This window comes from Haliaeetus leucocephalus, unplaced genomic scaffold (genome assembly GCF_000737465.1).
Source record: "Haliaeetus leucocephalus isolate CR32 unplaced genomic scaffold, Haliaeetus_leucocephalus-4.0 Scaffold1, whole genome shotgun sequence".
In the NCBI taxonomy this organism is placed as follows: domain Eukaryota; kingdom Metazoa; phylum Chordata; class Aves; order Accipitriformes; family Accipitridae; genus Haliaeetus; species Haliaeetus leucocephalus.
This window is the reverse complement of record NW_010972437.1, coordinates 9437007-9447669: the sequence shown is the minus strand read 5'-3', so window position 1 is coordinate 9447669 and position 10663 is coordinate 9437007. Positions and strand designations below refer to the sequence as shown.

At 36.5% G+C, this 10663-nt stretch overlaps 1 protein-coding gene across 2 annotated transcripts in view; it reads left to right on the top strand.

Moving 5' to 3' along the window:
- RBM45 (RNA binding motif protein 45) overlaps nucleotides 1–8711 on the top strand; it is a 9364-nt gene extending 653 nt beyond the window's left edge. Inside the window, exons 2-9 of one of the 2 annotated variants that reach the window (XM_010565967.1) lie at nucleotides 1375–1497; nucleotides 1627–1753; nucleotides 3301–3411; nucleotides 3758–3937; nucleotides 4887–5016; nucleotides 6279–6375; nucleotides 6719–6885; nucleotides 8274–8711. In XM_010565967.1, the coding sequence (XP_010564269.1) occupies nucleotides 1375–1497; nucleotides 1627–1753; nucleotides 3301–3411; nucleotides 3758–3937; nucleotides 4887–5016; nucleotides 6279–6375; nucleotides 6719–6885; nucleotides 8274–8466 (1128 nt within the window). In that variant the 3' untranslated portion in view covers nucleotides 8467–8711. The remainder of the gene's footprint in view (nucleotides 1–1374; nucleotides 1498–1626; nucleotides 1754–3300; nucleotides 3412–3757; nucleotides 3938–4886; nucleotides 5017–6278; nucleotides 6376–6718; nucleotides 6886–8273) is intronic. The other variant, XM_010565975.1, reaches the window with a different exon arrangement.
- The last annotated feature ends 1952 nt before the right edge of the window (nucleotides 8712–10663 follow it).

Genomic DNA, 10663 nt, shown 5'->3' with positions numbered 1-10663 from the left:
GCAGCCCTGGAGGACCCCCGGCGAGCTGGCCGCCTCGCCGGGCGGCGGGCAGCGAGCCGCCAGGGAGAGCGTCGGACCCGCTCCTCGCGGCCTTCTCCCCGCAGGTAGTGCCGGTGCTGATGTTGTCACCCCTCTGGGTCAGGCCCGGGGCGGTTTCGGCGGCGGGGCTTGCAGGCTCGGCCGTGCTCTTCAGGGGGAGCTGCAGTGGGTCCCACCCGTGCCCGAAGTGCCCACGCGTGGTGTGAGCTGCAGCAGGCCTGGGGAAAACGCAGTGCCTGGAAACTAGGGGGGGGGGTGTTCGCCTGTTTGGTTTTTTAACGTTGAGGGGGTCTCTGTGAAATAGTCTAAACCAGTGTGTTTTAAGTGTTGTAAGGAAGATCGACGTGAATAAGTAGAACTGTCTTTGCAAGTATGTTTTATATTGGTTTTGTAGCTTGCATACAGTTTTTTCAAAACAACTATGTGGGTTTTTTATCTATGGAACTGGCTGGCAGCTTTCAGCCTCTTGAATTGTCTTCATGTTCCCCAAGTACTAAGAATGATATGAATGACTTTGAACAGTGAAAGAAGATTCCACGTGTTTCATTTGAAAATGCAGCTGAGTCAGTAAAATCTTTTCTGAAGAACTTGCCATTAGAAGGCAAAAGATCAGAGTTGTATTGCTTACTCTCCTGCATGACTATTAGGAAAATAATTTAAGAGCTCTGTGAAATCAGTTGCTGCTGTTGCATAAGAGGCTTACTTTGAAGGTTGTTTGTATTTTTCTTATTTGGTTGTTTTGGGCTTTTTTGTTTGTTTTCTGTCGTTTTCTTTGCCTGGTTGTCTTCTGGTATGCACTTCTGAGACGAAATTAATTTCAATAATTAAAAAGGATTTTAACAGTTACAGATGTGAGAAGTTGCAATCCTTCATAGAGCATTAGACCTGCAGACTCTGGCCCTGCTGAACAGTGAACTGCAGTAGCAAGGTTTTAATAAGCTGCTATGCTTTTTTGTTTGTTTGCTTGCTTATTTTTTGTTACTGCTGCTATACTAAGACTGTTGCAGTACTGCATTTTTTTGCTAACTCATATGCCACCTATGACATAGGCAGTGCTGCTGAATCAGGCTTCGATATTCCTGTCCATTCTTCATTATCCCCAGTGAGAACTTCTGCTGGCTTCTGTCCTGTTTGGGAAACCATTTGGGGTGTATTGTAGTTGCAGGTCTTTTGTCAGATGCATCTATGATCAGATATGTTCTGTTTTTCCATATTAGGAAAGCTAGCTTATGTGAAAGATAAATACAAAGACTTGTTAAACTATTTTTCTTGCTTGTTGATATGTGGTTAAGACATGTTCTCCAGTAATTAATGTCTATGTAATTATTTCACTAGGTATTTATTGCACAGTCAAGAGCTTCTGGAAGCCACCGAGATGTTGAAGATGAGGAGCTCACACGAATCTTTGTTATGATACCGAAGTCCTATACAGAGGAAGATCTGCGAGAGAAGTTTAAGGTACTGATTCACTAACTGTTAATTGTTATTTTAAATTGCCTTTGTCTTAATTTATCAGAAGGGCGTAACGCATGGAACTTTAATGTATTTTCAAATATTGTAAATTAATATGCTTTTTAATTGTTCTAGATGTATGGAGACATTGAATATTGCAGCATTATTAAAAACAAGACTACTGGAGAAAGTAAAGGTTTGGGCTATGTGAGGTATTTAAAACCATCGCAAGCTGCCCGAGCAATTGAAGAGTGTGATCGAAGTAAGAATCTGACTGAATTATTTCAAGTTTTTCACAATAAGCGTATATCATCATTAATGTACCTTTAATTTTTAGTTTTGTTTGCAGGCAAATTATTTATAATGTAAACACATCTTGAGACAAAGTTCTATTGCAAATAAAAAATATTATTATTAACATTCATTGAGAACAGTCACCTGATTACATTTTTGCAGGACCAAACTGCATGTAAGATCAGTGAAAAGAGTTTGGAAATGGATATGGAGTTTTTGTTCATGCATTATTATTGGCCTGTAATGTAGGGTTCATACATTAAAATGAGATTTGCCTGTGTATCCCTGGGAATATGCATTTTTCATCAAATGTATTTGATATAAAATGAATTTATATATAAAAATATATTTGATAATCCATAGGGATTCTGTTGTGATTACATTTATTTAAGAACAAATTCATCCTAACTGAAGTTTCGTGTTTTGTTTGTTTGTTTTCATTTAATGTCATGATTAATCTGTTACAGAATGAAAGACTTTGTATGCTTTATGACCAAGACCAACTATTTGTCATTTATGCTCTAGTACCAAAAAGGTGTTAATGAATTTGAGCGAGTCTAGTGGAAGGGCACCAAGGTGGTCAGGGGCTGAAGCACATGACTTGTGAGGAGAGATGGAAGGAACTGGGCTTGCTCATCCAGCAGAAGAAAGGCTTTTGGGGAAACCTAACAGCAGCCTTCTAGTCTAACCTCCTGTTCAATGTTTGCTTAAACACAAATATGAAACAACTTGGTGTGTGGGTGTGGTTGTGTTTTGGTTTTTTTTTTTTTGTTCTTTTGTGTTGTTGGTTGTTTTTTTTTCCTCCAGTAATGTATGTGGTGGTTCTGCATCATATCTATCATAAGTGATTCTACAAAAATTGTATTTGTGACTATTCTTGCGTAGGAATGTGAGGCTGAGATTACTTAGCAGTTAAAATTTATTGCCTTTTTGTGGTGAGGTTAAAATGAAATTAGTTGGATAGCCTGAGAGTAATACCTACTTCTTTCATAAAAGCAAAACCTAGATCAGTGCGAAATACGCATAAACTGCTGTTATAGCGTGGAGGTTCAGGCAATTGCCTCTGGAGCGTCTGTGAATCCTGCCAAATATCGCAGAATGGTCGAAGTTGGAATGGACCTCTGGAGGTCGTCTTGCCCAGCCCCTCTGCTCAGGCAGGGTCACCTGGGCACTGTGGTTGTCCGGGACCATGTCCAGAGGGGTTTTGAATATCTCCAAGGGTGGAGACTCCACAGCCTCTCTGGGCAACCTGTGTCAGTGCTCAGTCACTCTCACAGCAAGTAGGCTCTGTTGTGCTTAACTCATGACTAGGAGTAGTTCTATGTGGAAGTTGTTAACTTTCATGCAGTTATTATGGCAGGCTTCAAGAGCTGTAGATTAGTTATTTTCCTAAGGCCAACACTTTCTGGGTTTTCTGAATAACATGTTTCTAAATATGATACTTGGAGAAAGTGGATCCAGTCAGATAATTCAGATGTGTTGAGGTGTTGCTATATGTGTGGTTGTTTCTTTCAGGCTACAGGGCTATTTTGGCTGAACCTAAAAATAAGTCATCTGAGTCTTTTGAACATGATTATTATAGTAATAACACGAGGCAAGAACCAAGAGGAAATACACTTCCATTTTGTAAGTCACAGCTTTTTATACTAAGAATGATTTGTAGTCTTGAGTATGGTCACAAAGTAAGAATGCAGTTTGGAAGAAGGGAAGCTAATGGAGGCTTAGGTCAACACTTAAGTAGTAGATTGAATGTTGGAGTTAGAAATGAGCCAGGCATTTAATTTCTGTATTTTTATGGCTTGCTTTGCTCTAGTTGGCCGGTTATTTCATGACCTGCATTGGTGAAATAAACACGTTACATCTAGTATATAATTGACTTAGATTGCTTTTAAAAGTTGAATGAAAAATATAAATGAGATGAAGGTATGCTAGTGTGATGACTTGAATTATTTATTTTATGTTGATTCTTGAGGTGGGCAGCCGGAGTTTTGTAGTTTTGAAAAAAATGAGACCAGAATTCAAGAGTCAGTCTCCAAACGTCTGTCAGTGGTATCACGGCTTCCCTTTATCCAAGAGCAGCTGTTTGCCCTCTTTGATCTAGTTCCAGGACTGGAGTATTGTGATGTTCAGCGAGATCCTCATACCAATAGTGGTAAGTAAAAGTACAAAAAGAGCTTTTTTTTTTTTTCTTTCTTTCTATGAAGGGAATGCCTTTTAATTGTACTACAATTCATTTGCATTGCAAAATACAGTACACTTGTTGGAAAGAATTAATGTTTTATGGATCGGTGGTTGCTGCTGTCATTGATGCATAAACCCCCAAATTCAGTTTTGTTTGAACCCCTGTTTACACATAGCCTTAAATACCTTTCTTTTCAGGTAATAGAATCTCAAGAAGGACAGAATCAAAACCATGAGAAGTGTTTTTTGTTCGAATTAAGTTAATAGTTTTGGGCAGAATAAATGGAGAAAAAGTTTCAAAAATTATTAGACGTGTAGTTTAAATGTTCTCTAAACAGATCTTTTGAGTTTTCATCTTGAAATGGGTGTTCTATTTGTGTGTCTCTGTGTAGAAGCTGACATGAGTAAACTGGATTAAATGATTCCAAAACAAATCATGTTTTGTATTTGGAAGATTGTTTTGGTTTCAGTTTTGTTGTTTTGCTGTTGCTGAGAAAAATGTGGAAGAGGTCTCTTCTCCAAGAAGCTTGGAAGGGAAATGATTCAGAGCGTTAAAATGTAACTTTACAGTACTTGAGATTCACTGTTGATGGGATAATTGAATTTTAAAATGAAACTGTTTATGTTTTTGTTTCTAATTCAGGGTTAGGGAAGAAGACATGTTTTCACTTGTGTTGCTTTATTACCAGCTTTTCAAGTGAGCATAAATATAGCTGATCTGTCACTAGCTAATTCTGCTGAAGTTTTCTTCACAACTACTACAGATGTTGCTATTAAGTAATGTAATGTGTGGTAAAAAGACTCAAGAATTTTGTGTCATCCATGACTAATGTGCAGTTTAATCATATTGCTTTTATAAGTGTAGTTTATTCTTAGGATTTACCTGTATCACACTGAAACTGTGTGCACTGTGTTTGCAGGGTACGCTGTGATTCAGTACAGTACTGCTGCGTCAGCTATATATGCCAAGTATAAATTACACGGTTTTGAGTATCCTCCTGGAAATCGATTAACTGTCATTTTCCTAGAAGATGGGAGTGATAGCTCAGAGTAAGTACCAATACATAGAGATAGGAAGTTGTAAGTTGTGTTTTGGGAGCAAAATTTAAAATAAATAAATTTTAAACATTAGAAGTAACAGCAATGTCACCGTGATCTTGTTTCATTCGTACCTGTATACAGTATTTTCTGAAATTTAGTTTGTTTGGTTTTTTAATGGTTTAGAATAAGCCTTTTGAAACTTAGTAGTGTTTGATAAAGAAAAGATTAAAATATATATTCTTAAGATACACTGCAAAATCTTGGATTTGGCAAGAATCTTTGTAACAGTCTCTGTCATATGTAACAAGGCTGGAATGTGTTTTTGATGAGGTATTTGTATTAAAACCAGATTTATCTACTTGATCTCTTGGTTATGTTTGCAGTACTGTAAATAGTAGCCTTGTGAAGCACATATGTAGAGTAAAACTGTTGGGTGCTGAGGATCTGATATCCCCACTGTACGGGGATTGTCAGGTTTTACTTTAACCATTTCTAATCTGTTCTGTGATTTGAATGCCCATTACAAGTTGGAATGACTTAAGTATGCTCCTGCAGTGAATATTTTGGCTTAGTTTCATCCTAAAGGAATCTAGTTCATATCAAACCTATTCTGGGATATGAATGAGGATGGTAAGGAGTGACAATGGGGAGATTCACTTCAGAAGTGCATGTCTGATCTAAACTAAAAAAAAAAATATTCGTTGCAACCATCCTTGCAAACGATTTCCTTCATTCTTCAATAATTCCTACTATTTCATGGCCCTACAACACGGGTTGTGAATCTATGCAAAAAGTGCAATTGCTTTTTCTTATTCTGCAGCAGAACAAAGAAAAATTACTGGGAAATGGGAACTGGAAGTAAACTTTCTGTGATAATATTCTGACTTCTGAATTGAATCTCTGTGCTCTTTATTGAAACAGGTGAAATTTTGCTGTCCCTTCTGCCTTTTAGGCACTTTTCACAAAATGTAGGGGTCTCTGTAGAGTTAATTTCCCTCCCTCAGCCCTGAGTATTAAAAAAAGCGAAGAAGAGTCTTGTATCTCTATATGTCAAAATGTATGTTTTCAGTGAGTTGCAGCTAGCATGCATGCTTTCAGATCATGCCTAGAGTGTCATGAAAGCCTGACTTGATTTTCATTATCTATACGAGTTTACAGATTTCCAGAGATACTTTTAGATGTGCATTAAAACTTATTTTCTCTTGCTGAATTAAAGATTACTGTAACTTAGCTGTTTTTTTAAAATAGTTTATTATCACTTCTGGTTGCAGCCTCATCAGAAAAATGGCAACACAGCTGGTAACAGCACATGTGTCATCAGTGTTGCGGAATAACAATGCCATTGTTCAGCAGTATAGGACACCTCCTGTAAGTTAATATAATGGATACTGTTAATATTCTTCAGAATTGTAAGAAACTTCAGATAAGTCAAGAAAGAACACTGCTTACTTTCTTTTGTAACTGTGTTAGATGCTACATTTTTAAGATGTGTCTCTTGTTGGTTTGTACGTTTTTATTCCCTGTAAAGGTGTGTGACCTTACTTGGATTTACTGTCCAATTTAATGAAATAACCAAAGTAAACAAATAAATTAAGGAGAGAACTGGTAGAGGCTGTTTATGCCCTGTGATGGGAACAAAATTGTAAATAAGGTAAAATAACTTCCCCCCCCCCCACTTAATTTATACTTGCATTTTTTTCCCCTGTTTCAGCAGGCATTTGGAGGAACTTCTGGCTCACAGTTACTTCAGCCCCAAACAGATGCCATACTTCCACCACACAAAAAAAAAGTTCCACCTGACACTTCTGTGAAGGAAAGGCTTTTCATACTTTTCCATCCCCATCCTTTACCTGTAAATGTATTGGAGGATGTGTTCTGGTAAGACTCCATTTACAAATAAGTGTTCTCTAACAAAAAAAAATAATGACGAAATATTTAAAATAAATGTTGAAAGTAAAAAAGATTGTCATAATGAAACCTCTTTCCAGAAAAGACAGTGCACAGTGGTCAATAAGTGATCAATAGGTAACAGATGCTTTTTGAAACAAGTGTGTAATGGAATTCACCTTGAAGCATAGATGCAATGTCATCAGTACAGCAGCTTTGTTATTGATTAATGTAATCTGAAGTAAAATGTCTAGTCTCGTAACATTTTTTTAAGCAAAAAATGTAGTACTGATTCTTACAGCCTAATTTATTTGGCATTTTGTTGTACATATTTCTGTAAGGAATTCAAGTATTTTGATACGTTTCTACAGTACTTTAGGGGAGTAAGTATAGGGAGGTTTTTTTTCTTGGTATATCCTGAGACGTTTTGGTGGCTTGCATCTTTTTGACACCATTTCAACTGTCCTTTCACACTACCTCCCTATGAGGAGCAAAGACTTGAGAGACAGTTTTTGCCATCTTTAAAACAAATCTATAGTTCAGCTGCTCTCCAGTATTTTATATTTATTTTTAGTATACTCTTGAAGAAGATGACATTTCCCTTTTCTAATAGCTGGCATTTGCAATAAATCTTTGGAAAGCCAAAATATTTTCAAAGTACCAGGAGAGGAAGAGAAACAATATGCACTTGTACAGTTTTAAATTCCACTTGTATTTGATATACTGGATTTTCTTAATCAGATGCTGGAGAAGAGAAAGGCTATGCACCCTAGCCTTGACACTTGTGTAACTTCAGTATGAAACAAGGAGACTTTTTTTTTTAAACATTTTTTTAAGGAGCTGTCTAGGAATCTCCTGAGGACTTGGAAATCTGTTTTGGTTTTTTTTCCACAAAGCCTTAGTGCTTGCTTTCTGAGTCATTTCAGGGAGAACTCAAAGATGAATCACAAGCGAGCAAGTTCATCTAAGTGAGATGCAAGTTTAGCCTCTAAATTATCTGCTGGTTTGTGTGTGTGTTCTTTTTGGTTTGTTTGGGGTTTTTTTGAGTGCCATTTAGTGTTTGGGGACTATGGTATTGATTAGCGTTACGTATTACTTTAAATAAAAGATAAATCACTGGTGCTTGTGGTTCTATTGTAATATTCCATAGAAAACATTGTCTCCGAACTTTCAGTTTTATTTCTCTTCCTGCCTGGAATCCTAGAGAAGGGAATATGAAAATTGGGAGTTTTGGAAGAGGGCAGCACGAGAAATGATAGCATACATGTGAGAATATAGTTTTTGCAGCTACCAAATCATATATACCTCAGATTGGATAATAGGTGTCTATGTTGCAGCAAGACCTGTAAATTATCTTTTTTTTTTCTCCCCCCCCCCAGTCGTTTTGGACACTTGATAAAAGTTTACCTTGTGGCTGGAAAAAATGTTGGCTATGCAAAATTTGCAGACAGAGCAAGTGCCAGTGATGCCATAACTGCGTTACATGGCAAGATTGTGAATGGTGTCAGGCTTAAAGTAAGGTTGGCAGACTCGCCTACAGAAGAGTCCAACAAACGTCAGAGAACTTACTGAGCAAGGTGAGTACCCAGTCTGAGCTGTTACTTAAACTGAAGTTCAACTAATTGAAATAGTGATAGGCAAATATTTTTAAGTTAGATATGAACAAGTAATGATAAACTTTAAATCTGTTTTTAGCTAACAACTTGAAATTTAATTTGTCATATATGTGTGTGTATACATATATGTATATATGGGTGTGTGTATGCTTATATATGCACACATACACTTTATTTTAGTAAAAATCTATTTTTATAATTTTTGAACAAATATGAACCAGCTGATTAACATCAATCTGGATGTTCACAGAAATTTATGTACATAAGACTATCAGTTAACATTGAAAAGAGTATGCAAAAATAAACAATGGAACTGAGATCAGCTTGTGTGTGTCTTTTCTTTCATTAAAAACACATGTCCTCACAATGGTATTGGATAAAGATGCAGAGTTCAGCCCTTGAAGGGCAGAGAAGGGAAGGGGTAAATAAAAAGAGGACATGGAAAGGACAGGGAAGGTTGCCAGGTGAAACCAAAGGTTTGGGATATTTGTGTCATCTGGATTCTCAGAAATCACGAGTAGCTGGAATGTGTGATAGTGAAGAAAATATTGTAGAGCCTGTTGTGGAGGGATTGAAGTGTATGTTTAGGATAATTAGTCTGAGGATTTATTAGTTGATGCTTATGGCCTATGAATGCTGGCTGAGCTCCTAGAGAGGTTTTATAGACTTCAGGGACCAAAATTCACTTGTTCTTTTAAAACATTGATTCAAATTTATATAATTTTTTTTTATTTGTATTTTTTCTTAACATTAGGACTATTACCAAAAGAGAAATATAGTTGGGGGAGGAAAGGCTAAGCCCTGTTTTCTACAAAATAACTCCCAAATATTACTGTAGCTTCCAAATAATTTCAGTAGCCATATTATCTTTATAGGGGACATGCAGTTTTGCTTTAACTCATTCAGAAAACATCACATGAAATCCTGACTCTTCACATCAATATTTTACTTCTAAGCTTCACTCCTTGTACCTTTCTTTCTGTAGATACTCTTCGTGACCCAGAAGTTGCAAAGACCAAAAAAGACTTTGCTCACAGTGTTTTTTTCCTCCTTTTTTCATAAGGACTTTCATGTTGTTCTTTTGAGAAGCAGCAGTTACTAAAGATGGCCTTAGTCTTTATACACAACTTGCTTTTTAAAAAAATGGATTTCTACCGTTCTTTCTCTGTGTTGAATTGAAGCTAAAACTCATTTGAAACTTTTTTTAATCAGCAGCTCTGGTGAATGCAATTTTAAGTAACTTGTACCCATGCTCTTATCTTTGTACAAAGGTTTTGTTTGTTTTTAATGTGACTTCCAATAATAAAAGGCCAGCCTCTTGGTCGCTACAGGAAAAACTATGATGTAAAGTGTAAATGTAATACCAGGTCTTCCTTGACTACTTTTACTAGAAAAGTGTAGGTATGGTATGCATACAAAATTAGAAACATGATTTATCCTTACTTTTTCTTTCTTTGTTTTTAAGAAAGATAAGAGTGAGTAGACTGTGAGGTTCTCTTCTGATTGTCAGTCTGAAGCGGATTTTTATTTTTTTTATTCACACACGTGTGCATACCTACACACACACACATATTTTTCCACAGTGATTTTTTTTTTTAGAAGATTGTTTAAGGTCTCCAGCTGACAAAAGGTGCAGTTGGTCACCAAATCGGATTTTCAAAAGGCTAAAACTTACTTTATGTTTCAAATTATGGTTGAAAATTCTAATATATACCTATTATTGACTATTTAGAAACCTGAATTCCCTTATAAGGTGAGGGTAAAACATATACTTTTGCTGTTGTACCATTTTACCTGATTAGAAAACTGGAGAAATAAGGTCATGTTTGAAGAATAATCTTTTTACACATGCAAAATTACAGTAGAGCTCTTTGTCCTTTCCAAGGTTATTGCATTTCTGTAAATTTTCAAATAATAAAGAGTACTAGTTTTAGTTTAGATGGACACTGTAAATCTGTCTTGGGCAGATTACTTGTAATTCTGGTGCAAATGACTACTGAGTATTTCCCCTCTGATTAGCCTTTCATCTGCTGTGTCTGTGCAGTAACACAGGTAGAAGAGCTTTCTAAATTTACTGTGTTAAATCTTGTTACATCCTGTACATCAGGTTCCTGATTCCGAGTATTTTAGCAGGTTGTGTTGTCTTAGCATCT